We start from the raw sequence: 18,798 nt of genomic DNA on the forward strand, positions 1-18,798 counted from the left end.
TTTAAAATATTTTAAAAGTTAATACTTATTAGTTACATTAAAAAATTATCTCAGGGTATTTAAAAATATACTGTTATAAATTCTACTGTTAAAAAATTTTTTGAGTTATAAAATAACTTGCAAATTTGATTTTATAATTTTTTTTTTTTTAAATAATTTATGAAAATTAATTCAACAGATATTTAATCATTTTAAGGATTTTGGTGAGAAATGAATTATTGCAAAAAAAATTGATATGTAGAAATTATAAAAAATTAAATATGCAATTTTTTATAAATAATTTGTCGGAACAAATTTTTTTGTTAAATAAAATTAAAAAATAATTAAGTGCTGCTAACTTTAATGTGATAAATAATTTTAGAATTAATTCCACAATTATATTTTTTAATTACATTATCATTAAAATTGAGAATTAAATTTTTCAAAATATGAACAAGTTCCCTGATTAAACAACTGAATTCGACCGAATTAAAAATTTTAATTCTGTTATATTCTGTTAAATTCGGTAAAACCGAATTCAAAAGAATTAAAAATTTTAATTCTGTTCAATTCTGCAAAACAGAATTCAACTAAATTAATAATATCAATTCTGTTATATTCTGTTAAATTCGGTAAAAAAGAATTCGAAAGAATTAAAAAATTTAATTCTGCTCAATTCTGTTGAATTTTGCAGAACAGAATTCAACTGAATTAAAAATATCAATTCTGTTATATTCTTGTTAAATTCATCAAAATAGTATTTAAAAGAATTAAAAATTTTAATTCTGCTCAATTCTGTTGAATTCTGCAAAACAAAATCCAACTGAATTGAAAATCGCAATTCTGTTATATTTTGTTAAATTCGGTAAGACAGAATTCAAAACAATTAAAAATTTTAATTCTATTCAATTCTACAGAATTTGGCAGAGCGAAAATTAAAAAAAAAAATTTTAATTTTCAATTCTGTTCAAGTATGGAAAATAAATCTGAAAATTGTAACATAATGTAAATTAAATACTACTGAGTTCTTTGAAATTTAATTTTTTATATTTTGAATCGTCTTAAATCTTTTACTATCGCAATTTCATTGTTATTAAATCCTAAAACTATGATTAAAATAATATCTATGAAAGGATTTTTCATCCAAATGAGAAATATTGTTATCAATTTTTGATTTTTCCTTACCAAAGTCTTGTTTTAATGAATAAATTCTAGTGATAATAAATATCTTGCTGTCGAGCAAAAAAAATAGGATACACCCCTCGAGAAGTAAATAAGAAAGCCTCAGATTACATGTTTGTTAACCTCGGCTTCGCCTCGGCCAACAATTTTAAATGTGATCTAAGACATTTCTTATTTTACTTCTCTAAGTGTGTAATATACTATTATGGCTGGGAAGGGAGTTCAAAATATTCTAGAGCCAAGTAGAAAAATTTCTCGGATATGAAAATTTTGAATTGAGAAAAAAAATTCTTTCGTTAATGAATATTTATTCTTCGTACGAAATTATAATTACTTACTGTAGAAAATTTTATTTTATAATCTAAGTAAACAGTTTTATTCATTTCAGAGTACTATTTACTTAACAGGCGAGACCATCTTTTTCTCGGTTTGCTCTCACGGAGTTCAACGGAACTATCTCTGTTGCACTCCCAACAGCAGAGCAATTGCAGTTTTGATTGGTTTCACGAAACGAATAAAATTTTTGAAAAAAACGCTTTGTGGTGAAATAGTTTATTAAATTATCTATTATCTCTAAAAACGTTTTTTCAAAATTTCCATTCGCTTCGCTAAGCCGATTGAAACTGCAATCACTGGTCTCGGCTGTTAAGGAAGTTCAAGCGAATCTAACATAAAAAATAATTTCCAACTTTGAGCTTTGAAATTAAGTAAACGTATAAATAAATACGTTATTTATCTAATCCCAAAAGTTTAAAATGATTCACCGCTTAGTTACTTAGATATTAAATTTTAAAAATCACATATTTTATCTCCTTATACACGAGCTCTTATGGCGGACAAACTTTTGTCGAGACTTTAATTATTTTTTTCAATATTAACCTCCCAATTTTAACAGATAAAAAACTATACACAAGAAACTTGGATTATTGCAAAATATAAAAACAATTTAATAATAATACATTACCGATATAATTTTTGAAATATTTAAAGTCAAATTTTATGTTTGTAACTCGTTTACCGTCAGCTATTTATTCGAATAAAGATTTGACAACATCGCGTCAACAGCTGAAAAAAAAGAAAAGGATAGAAGTATAGTTACAGAGGTGTTTAACTCACACACTCATCCACGTCTCTGTTATGAGTATAATCAAGCGCGCTATTGCCAAATTTGTTTATTTATTCCGGCAAGTAATAAATACGAAAGTCATTTTATTACTTTACTTTATTAAATAAGTAAAAATCATCAATTATTAAATTGTTTAAATTATTTTAAATTAAAATAAAGAATTTTGACGAATATTGGGAGGACTAAAATTAAAAAAAAATTTTAACATTATTTTGACTCATTAGTTACGCTCGAACTTCCTTAATTAATACAAAAATATTCAGATTTCAACAAAATTTTTAATTTGTTTTAATTCAGTTAAATTCCGAGTCAGGGCCAAAAATCCGAGGATTATTTCCGAATTAAATAGAATTCAACGAAATTGAACATTTAAAATTTATTTTAATTCAGTCACAGTCGGAGTCGGAGTCAGAAATTCGCGGATCATTTCCGAATTCGAAAGAATTGAACTAAATTGAAAATTTTGAATTTGTTTTAATTTAGTCTAACTCGGAGTCAAAACCAGAGATTCCAGAATTATTGCAGAATTCAACAGAATAGAACTGACTTAAAGATTTTGAATTTGTTTTAATTCAGTCTAATTCGGAGTCAGAGCGAGAAATTTGAGGATTATCTCCTAATTTAACAGAATTGAACTGAATTGAAAATTTTGAATTTGTTTTAATTCGGTTTAATTCGGAGTCAGAGCGAGAAATTCGAGGATTATTTCCGAATTTGACAGAATTGAACCGAATTAATAATTTTGAATTTTTTTTAATTCGATCTAATTCGGAGTCAGAGCGAGAAATTCGAGGATTATTTCCGAATTTAACAGAATTTAACTGAATTAATAATTTTGAATTCGGTCTAATTCGGAGTCAGAGCCAGAAATTCGAGGATTATTTCCGAATTCAACAGAATTGAACCGAATTAATAATTTTGAATTTGTTTTAATTCGGCTAAATTCTGGCTCACCTGCCGAATTAAACAGAATTCATTTTAAAGTTAGGTACCGAATTAACAGAATTTAACTGAATTCAAAAGAATTAAAAATTTAATTCTGTTTAATTCGATCGAATTCAGTTGTTTAATCAGGGTTTTGAAATCTGTAATATAAAAAAAAAAAAATAATTCAGTTCTGAATTTAAGCAAAAAAATTTTTTTGAATTTTCTCCTATGTAAACATTTGTAATTTTATTACGTTGTAATAAATTTATTTTATAATTTTCAGTGATTATATATTATTCCTTTAAAATAAAATTATTTCATAGGTATATACAGTCGTCGTCATTGATTTGTAACGGTTGGCAATGATTTGGGTCGAATAAAAAATTCTCAATTTGGACATCTCTCACTAAAAATTTCAATTAATAATTTGTTCAGAAAATAAAAAAAATATACGAAACTATGAAGAAAATTCACATGAAATGAATAATTGTAAGCTCAGACAAACATAATCATAGAAATTTATTCAAATAAAAATTACTATGCATAAACTTAATTAAAGATGAAAAATTCCTACATGGTAAATCACCAGAGAAATAATTTGAATATTAAAAACTATACAAATAAAATATTTCAAATAAATTTGATGTTTCAATTAAAAGAAAATAAATAAAATATTAGTCTCCTTATAATTACAGTCTTAAAAATAAACAATATCAAATAACTATAGCTCAATATAAAGACATTTACTAAATTATTAGATCATATTATTATACAAAATTAAAATTGAAAAGGCCGAAAATTAGAAAATGGTCCATTGAAACAATTTAAATTAAAAAAAAAATGGAATTATAAAAAGAAGATACAAAGGAAATTAAAAAATAATGACAAACCTAAATTCAGACAATTTGATTAAAAGACATCAAGGTTATTTGACATATACACAAATGAACAACTCTGAATATAGAAAAGCTTTACAAATGAACATCTCTAATTATGGACAAGAAAATTCGGAAATCTCTCAACTTGGACATCTCTCATTGAAGAAAACAACAAAAAATACAATATTTTCCGAATTAAAAAATAAGTAATAGTTTTAAAAAACACGCTTTAATATAAAACCAAACTAAAAAGTAGGAATAAATTTTTTGGATAATTCAAAATGTAGTCAAAGTGATTAATAAAAAAAAATCGTTTTTATATAAATAAGTGTGGGGATCAGATAAAAACAATTGTTCGAGGGTTATAAACTCTGCACCAAGACATCTTCTTCGGAGAACTCTGCTAAAAAATTAGTTTTTATTCATCATAGATAATGTACGATTTTTTAATTTTTAGGTAGATTTTTGAGGGGGGTGGTGCCGACTGAGTATTAGCACCAGCACGTGCTAGAGTCACGGCTAATTGCGCGGTTGTAATTTCCATTGCACCGATACGCGATGATCCGTTTTGATGATGCACTGAATTTGATGATCGAGACAAGTCGCCCGCCATCTTGTCATCGCTCAAATTGTTCAGGTCGTAGGAGTACGCGGTTAATGCAGCGTTCATCGCTGATGACTAGAATCAGAAGAAAAGTTATCTATGATAAAATTCATAAAGACCAATTCAATAGATAGATTTCTAAAAAATTTGGTTTCATATTAAAGCGTGTTTTTTAAAACTATTACTTATTTTTTAATTCGGAAAATATTGTATTTTTTTTTTGTTTTCTTCAATGAGAGATGTCCAAGTTGAGAGATTTCCGAATTTTCTTGTCCATAATTAGAGATGTTCATTTGTAAAGCTTTTCTATATTCAGAGTTGTTCATTTGTGTATTTGTCAAATAACCTTGATGTCTTTTAATCAAATTGTCTGAATTTAGGTTTGTCATTATTTTTTAATTTCCTTTGTATCTTCTTTTTATAATTCCATTTTTTTTTAAATTTAAATTGTTTCAATGGACCATTTTCTAATTTTCGGCCTTTTCAATTTTAATTTTGTATAATAATATGATCTAATAATTTAGTAAATGTCTTTATATTGAGCTATAGTTATTTGATATTGTTTATTTTTAAGACTGTAATTATAAGGAGACTAATATTTTATTTATTTTCTTTTAATTGAAACATCAAATTTATTTGAAATATTTTATTTGTATAGTTTTTAATATTCAAATTATTTCTCTGGTGATTTACCATGTAGGAATTTTTCATCTTTAATTAAGTTTATGCATAGTAATTTTTATTTGGATAAATTCCTATAATTATGCTTATCTGAGCTTACAATTATTCATTTTATGTGAATTTTCTTCATAGTTTCGTATATTTTTTTTATTTTCTGAACATATTATTAATTGAAATTTTTAGTGAGAGATGTCCAAATTGAGAATTTTTTATTCTACCCGAATCATTGCCAACCGTTACAAATCAATGATGACGACTGTATGTATAAATGCGTCGTATTTTGCTATATTCAGTGTTACGCGGTTAAAAAATTCTTTTATGTCGAAAATTTAGGTGTCTACGACTATGGCTAAGTGGTAGGAGACAGAAGGAGACGTCAATATGGGGCCAGAGGGGAAACGTTTCTATACGGTCTCTATTGAATGTCAGTGTCTACATCCAACATTTAACGAGGTTAGTTGTTAGTTGTCATGTGAAAATATTACACAAATACGTAAGTAAATAAATAATAATTTTACTTTTTTATTGTTTAGAACAAATTCAGTAGTAAAGTAGCAAGTGTAAAAATTACCTAAGTATGACTTGCTCTTATTTTTTTTTTATCACCTATAATTCATTACTCCAATATCTATTTACATGTTATTAAAAATATTATGCAATACTTTGACATATTTAAAAAATTTTTTTTTTATTTATAACATTTATTTAAATATTGGATACAGTTATTTATTTTTTCTAATATTTTTCAGATAAGTTTATCAACGTGAGGTTAAGTTTACTGAATAAATTATATTGGAAGCCAAGCAATCACAATCTGACGTATCAATACTTAAAATGAGTGAAAATATGTCGGCGATTGCGGCAGATTCGTTTCCAAATATTTATCTCCCACGTGTTGTCCTCGACAAAATCGATATTCCTGAGAACAGTATTATAATATCAACAATTATTGAAGACCCTTCATTGTCCGATGGTTCAACAGCGCAATCATCGGTAATTATTACGATAAATAATAATTGATTTTCAGTACGATAACAAGGTCACTGACTTTATGATTTTAATCTTAATAGTTATGATTTATGAGATTGAATTTTTTTTATGTGAGCTTATGATAATCTTTTTACGTAAATTTTAAATTTAAATTTATTTTTTAGGTAATATATTAATCGATTTTTTAATTAGTTAATAAAAAGTTACATCAAAATAAAGTTGAAAAAAATTTTTAATTAGTACAAATATTTTATAATAAATAACTTATCATGCTCTAAAAACAAAATTATCAGATAAATAGTTTTATTATTTCATTAAAATTGTCATATTGAATTTTATATTTTTGCTCTAGGATTTTAACGATAATCGTTACAACGAGGTAGATTCAGAGGTCGAAGTAAGTTATAGGATTCACAGCATCGAGTACATTTGTCAAGATTGTTACAAATCATTTAATACAGCAGGTAAATATACTTTATACACAAACTAAATCAGTAAATGTTTTATTTTAATGATTAATTATTTTTTTAGAACTTCATAAAAAACATGTCTTGACTTGTCACACTGAAGGAAATCGTCTATTGAATATTCCGATTGAATATTTGCCGTTTGTCCGTCTTAATCGAATAGATATACCTGATAAAAAAACAAAAACAGAGATTGATACAGAGTCTCACAAAGAATCAAAGACTCATAAATCTGAAATCAGTTCTAAGGGTAAAAATAAATTTAATTTAACAAGTCAGTATTATTAAAATATTTTTCAATATAAGGATTTATTATTACAAGTAACTAATTGATTAATTAATTTTTCAGAAAAAAAAGAAAAACATGGTCCTGCTCCAAGAAAAATATACCAATGTGAAAAATGTGGCTATGTATTCAACAAAAAATACAACTTACAGCAACACATCCTTCTACATACTGGTAAAAGACCTCATCAGTGTCCTCATTGCCCGTCAGCTTTTCGGAATCCAAGTAATTTAAAATCTCATATCAAGAGTATCCACACCAATGAGCGACCTCATAAATGTCCTTACTGTCCACGTGCTTTTGTAATTTCTCATAATTTAAAAAGTCACATAGCGAGTATTCATTCTAAAAAACGTCCTTTTAAATGCAACGACTGCGATGCCAAGTTTAGTCAATCACGTCAATTGAACGATCACAAATTCAAGTGTCATCAGATTCGAACTTCTGACAATAAAAAACTAAAGTGCCTTTATTGCCATCTCGGATTTACTGAACAGTATTACCTGACTGCCCATCTGAATACTCACAGGCACGGAAAAGATTGGAAGTGTAATCAATGCTCTTACATGACAAATTATTCGAGCTCATTGAAAAAACACATAACCAAGCACTTTAACTGATATTTTAATTTTTCTTGTTTTTGTATTATTACGCCAACGTTTTAACCTTGAACATTTTAAAATAACTCAAGTTCTTCATGATTTAATTTTTGTTTTTTTGCTTGATTTTTTAGTTGAATTTTTTTAAATATATTATAAAAAGTAAATTTCAATTGTGTATAAGGATTTGTAAATATCTATAATGTTTTATGGATTATTATATTAAATCATTTTTTTATTTAAAAATTTCAATCACATGGATTGTAATTGATGATAACGACGTTTGTATTTTTATACTTTGCATGAAATAAATTTTGTAATATAAATTTTGAATAAAACAATTGATTTGTTCTATTTATATGGACTAATATTGTGATTTATTATTAAAAAAAAAAAAAAAAAAAAAAAAGTAAATTATCTATCTTAAATCATTTCATTTTTACTTTTTAGCTTTATCAAGTGGCGTAGAAAGAGAAATTAGATGGTAGGGCCAAAAAATTCTGACGCAACTATATCACACTATACCAGGTATAATTATATTTTCTATAAAACAAAAATAATTGTTATTAGTAGTAGATGAATAGAAATTTAAGTAAATAGGTTATAATTACTAAAAATGAATATAAAATGGTCTAATTGATTAATTTTTTTTCTTAAATTAAATTTATTTAATAAAAAATTTTCATATTTCTTCTTTTTTCACTGTTTAATTAACAATTGGGATGTAAATAAGCGATTAAAGGTAATTCATAAAAAAAAATATGAAGGAATTAAATACTGTGGAGCAAAACAACAATAACATAGAAGTTTATTCTAACGGAACTACAGGTATGTTTATAAAGCAATGATTTATTACTTCAATTAATGGATATTGCCGATTTCAGAATCTACTCCTGATAAAAAAATTAAAGAAGAAGTCACAAAAAATTTGATTGATGAAAAGAATGTTGTTTTGAACGATAATTATAACTCCATTATACAAGAAGGAATTTATTTGATAAAAGAACAAGTAAAATTATATAATGCAACAATGCAGTACTTACTAAAAACAATTAATTTAATTGCTGATAAGAAAATTCCGCAAAAAATCATCTCTGATTATTCTTCGATTGTTACTGGTCATAATTTACTTTTAGATAAAGATAAAATAAATAGCGAAATAACTTTGAAAATATGGAATGGTTCATTTGTTAAAAATGAAGAAAGTTGTAATGCAACAATCGTTGAAAATAAAAAAGTTGAAGATTTAACTAAAGATCAATCTGATAAATCGACTAAAATAGATAAAAATTCTGCACAACTGGATGATATTGAAATACTGAATAAATCTATTTCTTCAATGGATTTGAATTCATCCGATGAATTTATGAATGCGATGGATGTTGATCTAGATCCGAAGCAAGCAGATTCAACTTTATATTCTTCTCTGACCTCTTCATCCTCACCATCTACTGTTATTCTTGAGAAGAATACCTATCCTGTAAATAGTGGTAATTTATCCAATCCAGCTGTATCAGACAACAAAACATCAAAGGAAATTCCACTTGAAGTGAGCAATAATTCAGAAGAGCCGAATAAAAAGCTGAGTTTAATCGAAGTACTAAAAAACGCAAATAAGTCTTATTCAAATGTAAGAAGTAACTAATAATTACATTTATATCAATATTATTTTTAAAAATAATTTTTTATTTGTTTTAGATGAATCGAGCATCTAAAAGATTGAAACGTAAAGCTGTAGATGAAGAAATTAATTTGGAAAATAATAAAAAGCGCTTTACAGCTAACGCAAATAATTATGATCAAGATAATTCATCATCACAACGACGTATAACTCGCTCTACAAAACGTAAAGTCTTGAACGCGAAAATTTGTTCGAAGAAACAAGAATTCAACGTTCCAGAGAGTTTTTTGCCGGTCGTTCGACTTCAGAGAATTAAGTTACCTATTAATGAAAAAAAATTGTCAGCTTTGAAGACAAAAGTTAGGAAATTAGAGACTAAAAAGACGGATAATGTTTATAATTTACGACCATCAAGTAGAAAAAATAATTGTACTGAAATTAAAAAAATAAATAACATTAAAGTAAACTGCGAGCTGTGTGACAAGACATTTAAAACAAAAGGTAATTGTTTTTTGTTTATTTAATTTATGTTTGCCATGAAGCTTAATTTTTTTGTGATTTTTATCACTCATGATTTTATTTGCAGAATGTCTTAAAGTACATGTTCAATCTCAACACGTTAAAAAAAACTTTAAATGTAAGAAATGTAACTATGCGTCTAATTTTCAAGGAAATTTACGGCGACACATCAAGATTCATCAGGATACAGCGGTAGTTTCGCAATCTAATTTGAAAACTTGCTTGCGTTCCTATGCAGCCAAACTTCATCAGCGCGATAGCTGCTCTAAGGTCAACAGATCTCAAAGCAGTTTTAAGTGTAGTATCTGTTTCTATACTACGAAATCTCTAGAATTATTGAATGAACACACAAAAAATCATAAAAATAACAAATTGTTTAATTGCAATGACTGCGACAAGACTTTTGGAAGAAAAAAATTATTACAAGAACACCGTGTCACTAGTCATGATTCACAGAGTAGCAGATACTCGTGTAATGAGTGTCAACTGACATTTTCCTACTACGGTCGTCTGTCTCGTCATTTTAGAACTGTTCATGGAGTTGTAGCTGGAGCTGTAAACTCTAAAAATAATAATTAATATTTAATTTTTATCTATTATTTTGATTAATTTTTTTTGAAATTATTTCATATTAAAAAATTAAGTTTATACTTACTATATAAAAAAGTTAAAATAATTATTTCTTTATGATAAAAATTTTTGGTATAATTTTTTGAGGTTCTTGATTAATCCATCTTTTGATTTTTTTCAATCAGATAAATAGATTGTTTAATTTGAATTTTAAAATTAATAAGTAACACAATAAATTGTTAAATTACCTGATAAATTTTATTTAATAATTTCTAATTGTTTACTTAAATTTAATAAAACACCGTCATTTTTTTTTTGCCTCTTGAAGAGTTTAAAAAATGATCGAAAAATTTATAGTTAAAGATTCAAAATTTAAAAAATCAACTAAGTATTTAAAATTCAAAATGAAACTTGTACTTACACATGCCTAAAAATTAATGTTAAAAATATTACACAGGCCGCGCTAGGGTATTAAAATTGCAAAATGGCTGACATTCGTGCCTCTGTTTCAACTCCAAGATAATAACTTGGTTTGTTTGTCAATAAAATCTCAATAATGGAAAATGAAGATCTTGTTTTTTTGTCAGAGTGTTTAGGAATTCACTTAGAAGAATTAAAAAAAATTGATGTTCCTCAAAAAAGTATTATTATTACTTCATTTATTGATTATTGTTCATCGAAGACAGACACCCCGGAAAACACCGAACTCTTTGTTAGAAATGATACAGTGGATCAATATCATTATGAAATCCACAGCGTTGAATATATTTGTCAAGATTGTGGTGAATCCTTTAGCTCTCCAGGTAATTATTTACTTTTTTAAATTGTTTCTACAAACGTATTTATTGATTATTACTCACCATTCTAGATCTACATAGACAGCACGAATTGTCTACTCACTTAAACATTGAAGTCAAGACTGAATTCGACGTTACATATGACGACCGCAATCTAGAAATCAAAGAGAAACTTGATTGTACATATTTACTTCCCAAGGAAAGTCGTATGGAGAAAAATACAGCCAAGTGTTTACTTGGCAGCTACAAATTTTCAGAAGAAAATACTGTTGGATCTTACAAAGAAGGTGATCAATATCAATGTGATATGTGTCATTACACCTCCAGCATTCTCGAGAAATTTAACAAACACCTCCACAAGCACAAGAACAAATTAACTCTTAGTAATAAATTGGACCAGAAAATTAATAAAGCTACCAAGTTAAAAGTTAAAGTAAATAGTTTCAATAAAAATGAATTTTTTTATTGTTACTTCTGCCAATATAAGACGCCGGTGCCAATTCGACTTAGAAATCACGAAAAATTTCATTTAAAACCTAAAGTAGTTATTTGTGATCATTGTGGGAAATGGTTCAAGTTAAAAATGTCTCTTGAAAAACACTTAACACTCTATCACAATTTAGAGTCTCAATGTGATATTTGTCAACAAAAGTTCGTCGATGAAAATGATTTGCGACTTCACTTGAAATGTCATCGAAGAGGAAAATTTTATCATTGTGATTTATGCCAATATAAAGATATAAGCTTACTTAAGGTTAAAGATCATAAAATCCAGCACATGAGACCTGAATGTTATGTTTGTGATCATTGTGGTCGACCATTAAAGTCCAAAATTTCTCTTGAAAAACACTTGAATCTTTACCACATGAAACCTCATCTCTTTACTTGTCGTCAATGCGGTCAACGTTATCAATCGAAAACATGGTTAAAAAAACACTCAGACTTGTGTGGAAAAAAAAAATCCGAAAAAAGAAGCTTTGCTGGTACACATAAAATTTTATAAATTTTAATCCACTTTGAAATTATTTCTATGATTGGCGTTATAACTATGTATTAAATTTTTGAAAAAATTTATAAAGTTTGATTTATTAGTAAAAAAGTGATTAGAGCACATTGTATTTTGAATATTGATTGTTTAAAAGATCATCAGTTACCATAATACTAATAATAACGTATATATTTTCAATAATTACGTTATTTCATTTGTTAAAAAAAAAATTATTACAAGATAGTTTTAATTGTTATAATTTCAACATTAAATGTTGCAAAAAGTCCTTGTGTAATGATGAGTTGTACTCTCACAACTGATATTTTCGGACTAAAATGATCATTACTTGAATAATTTGTTGTTTAATTAGCTATATTGTGTATAAGATATTTCGTATTAAAAAAAAATCACTGCTCTATAATAAAAAAATTTTCTCAATAATTTTTTGAAATATTTATTCTAAAGTTACCCTTTCTAGCACTCTTATTCTATCATCAAAGAAAAAAATTATCCTCTATTTATTATTATCAGTTATGAAAAATTTAATTTTATTGAATTGAAGCTATATAGTAAATCAATCAGCATTACCATAATTCAAATATAAAACGACTCAAGATTTATACATATATACATATAGAAAAAAAATTCCAAACTTGTTTACAAACAAATCTAACCTAGTAAAGTACACGTATTTATTCAACTTCGGATCTAAAAAAAGTGGAATGCACGTCAAATAAGATCTAGTTTTTTTTTTTTTTTTTCAATATTTAATTAATTATCCATCATTTTATTTTTTAAATATAAAGCTACATATTTATATGAAGCAATGTCAAACAATAATGAACTGTCGAGCCTTTTTACATTTTTATCAAACGCAGTGAAAACTCTTGAAATTCCTAAAGAAAGTCCTGTCACATGCTCCGTCGAAGATGCTCCTTTGGAGAAACTAGTGATAACAAATCCAGAGGTAATTTATTGACCTGAAATTAAGAGTAGAAAATATTTATGTAATGTTTCAAGATGATAAATGTGCAGATATTAACTACTTTTTTTTTACTTATAGATTATTGGTAACATTAAAATGGATTCGGAAGAAGAATTTTTATATACACTCAAAAGTGTTGAATATATTTGCCAAGATTGCAACAAATCATTTTGCTCGGCCAGTAAGTGCATTTGTTTATATAGTAATAAATATATTTAAAAAATGATAACTAATTATTATACTTAACAGAACTACATGCGGCCCATACTCAGGAGTTTCATGTTCACGTAGGTCCTCATAAGTCTATTGGAGCAAAAAATCTCGAAGAATTTTTTAAAAATATGAATCGTGTGAGTGCTCGAATTCCTACTGAGGTCCATAGCTCAAAAGTTACACCTGCGCGTGAAGATGATAAAAGTTTGTTGCGTCTTTCTGGAAATAGATCAAGAGTTACTAGAAGTACAAAACATGGAAATTCACCCAAATCTAACAACCTGATGTATACTAAAGAAGAAGGTTATTACGCTTGTCGAATTTGTGATGCGAAATCTTTTGATCGTGAGTATATTGTCAAACATGTTTGTAGAAAGTATTCACGAATGTCATTGGAGAACCACCAATTGAACCTACCCAGTTCGACGGAGCAAAAGCAAACAATGAATCAAATTTTGAAGACAAAAACAGATTGTAACACTCAGAAAAAAAATAAATTTAAATGTGACCTTTGTTCATGTCAGTATAAGCATAAACGTCATTTGACACAGCATAAGTATGACAAACATGGTAAAGAGTCAATTAAAGCTGAAAATACAGAAGAGTTTACCTGTGAGCTTTGTTCAAAAAATTATATACGCAAGGGTGATTTAACGAGGCATAAAAACATGTACCATTCAGATTATTTAACTAATGAAAAATTTAAGTGCAACATTTGTCAAGCTGAATTTGATTCTAGTCGTAATGTGTTGATACACAAGCGTGAACAGCATTCAATAGAGTAATTGTTATATACAAAGTTTCACTGGGAAATTTGATGGAAAGATTTTTCCAGTCGAAGGAATCTGAAAAAACACCGACGAGATCAACATCAGAATATTGATGATTCACAAAAATTCATTAGAATTATTAAGTGTAATTATTAATACGCGTTTTTTAAAAATACTAATCGCTTTTTACTACTTTGCATTAGAATTTAAAATACACGAGCTGATGATAGGCAATAATTGATTTTACAGCTGTCTCTCATATTTTTTTAAACGTTACAGTATGGCATTACTAAACATTTGCATTAATTTTAAAAAGTCATTTTTTATCTAAAAATTAATTCCTAATTATAAATATTATATTTTATTGATTGTTAATGTACTGAAGTTTCTACATATATATTTAGTAATAACATATATGCACTTGATTTTAAGTAAATTGTAAGTTTTGTTATTTTTGTTGAATAAATATTCTTTTATTAGATGAAATTTGTGATATTTACGCAAAATAAAAAATAAATTTTTAAATTTACTAGCCATAAGTTTTTTATGATCTGAAATTAGGAGATATGTGACAATTGGTGGAATTTTTATAACCAATTAATTATTATTATTATTAATATTGTTAGGACTGTGAGATTTCCTAGCCAGCCGTTGTCGCCCAATTAATGATTATTAGAAATATATTTTTTAAAATTCGCACTTGCATCTAAATTTTTGAAATTTTTATACATGTGGAATTTTTTTGCTAAATTTTTTTCATTATAAGTTAATTATTATAGAAATTTAAATATTAGTTAGATTTATGTTCTACTCGTAATCACATTTTTATGATAATAAAGTTAGCCAACGTTCAAAGATTTTTCTATTTTTTTCAACAATTAAATTGCAAGTAAAAAAATACTTTAAAAAAAATTACGTTTATAATTTTTCAAATTTTCTTCATGTGAAATTTTTTCTTTGAATTTTATTGTAACATTTTTTCAATAAAAATAATTATTAAAATTTTCAGATGTCGTCTAATTTAATTTTCATCACATTTTTTTATGACACTGAAGTTGACAGACATTAAAAATTTTTTTAGAATTTTATATCAGTTAAATTATTATAAAAAAAATTTAATTAAAAAGTTCCACATGTGAAAATTAATAAAAATTACAAGTAAAAATTTTTAGAAGCATTTTTTTATTGTAATTGATTTATTGAAAAAATTTTTAAAATTTGAGTGTGAGAATTGACAGTTGACGGATAACTTCAATATTATATTTTTTCAAGATAACAATGAAAAAACAATTTTATTAAAAAATTTTTTTTAAATAATTTTTCAGTTATTAATTATCAATTAAATCATTTTTAAAAAATGAAAAAGTATATATTGATATTCAATTTTCACGGTCGAGTCTTGAATACAATCACAATAAAGACATGCTCAGAACTTTGATAAAATATCCATAACACACACACTCCAGTGTTCCCATCCGTCACATAATTATCGTAAACGTCACATAATTTGAAGCATTGTACGATCGTACATCCGACTTTGATTATGTGACGAAAAGTTACGATAAAATGAGTCTTGTATATACGGTTATTGTACGATAATTTTCGATATGTTTGATTTTCATTCTTATCCGTGCGGGTTAACTTTCATTTATTATCCGCTCGAAGTATGCAGCACCCCGCGGGTGCCCTATCGCCCTACACAGTTTATTTTGTTATGCTTATGTTTAATAAATTAACATGAATTAATAATTTTTCAGAAGATCCGATAATTTGACGGCACTGTGTCGATCAGATAAGCAAAAGTTTCTGGGAACACTGACACACACTTACATTTTATTCCGGTATATATGCGCGCTCCCAGTCGATGAGGCATGGATTGAGAAATTTTTGATTTTAAAGTTTTTAAATCACGTTTTTCATCAAATTGTTAAAAATGGTGAATTTTAAAGCAAATATTTTATCAAATATCCCGAAAAGATATCTGCCTATTGTTTTACTAAAGAAACTTCAAATCTCTACAATAAATAACCCTACTTTTTTGTGTTCACCTGTCACAAAATCAAAGTTACAAAAAAGTTTAGCGAAAAACGTTTACCGGGTTGAAATTAAAGATCAAAATAATAACCAAGGTCAATTGGATGAATATAATTTGGATAAAGAAGATATTATTCCAACTTGTTTCAATTCAGAAACTGAATTCCGAAGACATGATATAGAAGTTTTATCAACACATGTAAGAATTTCATTTTCATTAATTTTATTTTAGTTTAATATTGAAATTAATTTTACTATATAATTCCAGGATCATGATTTAAAAATTATATCCGAAAATTGTCAAGAGAATGACAATTGTGAAAATTTCAGTGGGCAAGTTTTAGAGAGCGACCATTATTGTCCCGCCAAGACAAGACAAGTTGAAGTCGAAGTTTATTCACCGGGATTTTCTTCAGAAAAACAAGAATTATTTTCTGATGAACAGATTTTTGAGAAGGTTCCTCAGATAACTTCTTTTTCTAACGTAGAGAATGACGAACTACAGACAGAGGAATCGGAGGTTGACGTTGAAGGCTTGAGTGAGTCTGACGAAGAAAGTAGCAGCAGTATTCGAACTGAAAATTTTAATAAAAGCTTATACGAAAATGAATTAAAAGTACTTGACCTAACAAGTGATTCATCAATGTCTAATGATGGTAGGTATCAAATGATTTTTATTTTTTATTATGTAAACAAATATCAAAAATGTAAAATTTAACATGGCTGTATTTATTAAAAAACCTGAAAATTAAAAAAGTAAAATTATAGATTCACTTAGTAGTCAGGGAGTTTCGTTGAAAACAAGAGAAATTTTATTGTACATTAATTTTGATTATTTTACAAAATTTCATTTTAATTTAAGTTTTTTAAGCTATCCAACTTGAGACCTGAAGTATATTAGTATTGTGTTTAATGTCAAAATAATAATAGAAATCTTGTTTAAAATCAATGCTTCTCATACACTGACAAAAAATTTACTTGATTAAAGAGAAAAAACCTTGAATCAAGAAAATCATTTTAATTTATTGGTTTAAAACAAAGGCATTCTACTAACTTATTTTCTTAGTTAAAAATTTCTTCTCTTGAATCAAGTTTACTTTTTTATCCGTATACAATTAGAAGAATTTTATAAGATGATTCTTAAAATTAGTTATATGTAAATTTTAAAAGTTTTGCCAAGTTATTCCAATCAACTGAGATTTAATTAATTCATTAAATCAGTAAACTCATCAAAAAAATTAGTCAAGCTATGTGTAACCTCATTATTCATTTATTTTACAGAATCATCAGCGAAATATCAGCCGCCTGAGATTGCTAACACGATTAATGAACATAATGATCATGGTAACACGATTGATGAAGATAATGATCGTGGTAACACGATTGATGAACATAATGATCGTGTTAACACGATTAATGAACATAATGATCGTGATTATATATCCAAGTTTCTTAAGGATCACAATCAAGTCAAAAACCAGGTTATTAGTAAATATAAAAGAAAGAAACAGCTCAAGAAATGCCCCGAGTGCGATTTTGTGACTATGTGGAATTTACGCCGTCATATGGTCCGACATAGCTCTGATCGACCTTATAAATGTTCTGATTGCAACTATTCTAGTAAAACTAAATGTACATTGAAAATTCACATTCGCTCCCATTCAGATGAGAAAAATTTTAAATGCTCAGTATGTCCATATCGCAGCCAATTCCTACCTAATTTGCAGCGGCACATTCGTATTCACACTGGATTTCGTCCCTATAAATGCAGTCAATGTTTCTTCGCAAGTGCCTATTTAGAGAATTTAAAGCGTCATAGCTTTACTCATACTGGTATTCGCCCCTTTAAATGTTCAGTATGTTCCTTCGGCAGTATAACTTATCACGGTCTTCGGGTTCATTCAAAAACTCATAATACTGTAAAATCATTCAAATGTACTCAATGCTTGTATGCCACTACAACGAAAGACAATTTGATGCGGCATTCTCGTAGGCATTTAAGAACAAAATCTTACAAATGTTCACATTGCTTATTTGCAACCAAAACTTTGAGAATTTTCAAGCAACATTTGCGTACACATGAAGAAAAAGATTCAACTGATACGAATACAAACAAATCAGAAATACAATTAAAGAGTTTAAATAATACAACAAAACAATGTTATTCTTGTTACGATTGTAAAATGTCATTTAAAAGAAAAACATCATTGGAAAAACACTGGAAGTTGCATCATTACTCCCAAATTCAAAAAGATAATAATTATCATTGCTCACTGTGACAAGAAATGTCGACGAGTAATGGTTCTTTTATTCAACATCTTCAGTTGGCTCATGAAATGAATTCTTCAAATAACAAAACATAAGTTATTACCATAAAATAAGAAATTGGATAGTAGAATTATTCTACATAATTGATTTATCAATAAGAAAATTATTAAGATTAATATAATTTTTGAATCAAGTTTAACTTGATGTTCATTTATAAAAAATAATTTATTAAAAAATAAACAATATTTTAAAGATATTGATCATTAGGGCCCGGAATTTCGTTATCGTTCAAGTACGCGTTTTGTTATATACTT

At 26.8% G+C, this 18,798-nt stretch overlaps 4 protein-coding genes across 5 annotated transcripts; all 4 read left to right on the forward strand.

Moving 5' to 3' along the window:
* The first annotated feature begins 5,732 nt into the window (after window positions 1–5,732).
* On the forward strand, window positions 5,733–10,453 carry LOC123266125 (zinc finger protein 184-like). The gene is made up of 9 exons (XM_044730155.1): window positions 5,733–5,870; window positions 6,127–6,370; window positions 6,720–6,831; window positions 6,899–7,108; window positions 7,184–7,734; window positions 8,478–8,547; window positions 8,604–9,349; window positions 9,418–9,841; window positions 9,927–10,453. The coding sequence occupies exons 2-9, from the start codon at window positions 6,212–6,214 to the stop codon at window positions 10,436–10,438; spliced, it is 2,784 nt and encodes a 927-aa protein (XP_044586090.1). The 5' UTR covers window positions 5,733–5,870; window positions 6,127–6,211; the 3' UTR covers window positions 10,439–10,453.
* Window positions 10,454–10,880: 427 nt separating this feature from the next.
* On the forward strand, window positions 10,881–12,244 carry LOC123265538 (PR domain zinc finger protein 5-like). Its single transcript, XM_044729338.1, has 2 exons — window positions 10,881–11,232; window positions 11,298–12,244. The coding sequence occupies exons 1-2, from the start codon at window positions 10,986–10,988 to the stop codon at window positions 12,227–12,229; spliced, it is 1,179 nt and encodes a 392-aa protein (XP_044585273.1). The 5' UTR covers window positions 10,881–10,985; the 3' UTR covers window positions 12,230–12,244.
* Window positions 12,245–12,713: 469 nt separating this feature from the next.
* LOC123265539 (zinc finger protein 714-like) lies at window positions 12,714–14,389 on the forward strand. Its single transcript, XM_044729339.1, has 3 exons — window positions 12,714–13,181; window positions 13,278–13,380; window positions 13,449–14,389. The coding sequence occupies exons 1-3, from the start codon at window positions 13,041–13,043 to the stop codon at window positions 14,195–14,197; spliced, it is 993 nt and encodes a 330-aa protein (XP_044585274.1). The 5' UTR covers window positions 12,714–13,040; the 3' UTR covers window positions 14,198–14,389.
* A 1,626-nt stretch (window positions 14,390–16,015) lies between these two features.
* On the forward strand, window positions 16,016–18,644 carry LOC123265510 (zinc finger protein 267-like). 2 transcript variants are annotated; one of them, XM_044729307.1, is made up of 4 exons: window positions 16,016–16,415; window positions 16,485–16,872; window positions 17,498–17,608; window positions 17,639–18,644. In XM_044729307.1, exons 1-4 carry the CDS (start codon window positions 16,116–16,118, stop codon window positions 18,493–18,495), a joined length of 1,656 nt encoding a protein of 551 aa, XP_044585242.1. In that variant the 5' UTR covers window positions 16,016–16,115; the 3' UTR covers window positions 18,496–18,644. The 2 variants fall into 2 exon arrangements, with proteins under 2 accessions (XP_044585242.1, XP_044585241.1); XM_044729306.1 differs by having other exon boundaries at window positions 17,498–18,643.
* Window positions 18,645–18,798: the final 154 nt, after the last annotated feature.

This window comes from Cotesia glomerata, linkage group LG5 (genome assembly GCF_020080835.1).
Source record: "Cotesia glomerata isolate CgM1 linkage group LG5, MPM_Cglom_v2.3, whole genome shotgun sequence".
NCBI lineage: Eukaryota > Metazoa > Arthropoda > Insecta > Hymenoptera > Braconidae > Cotesia > Cotesia glomerata.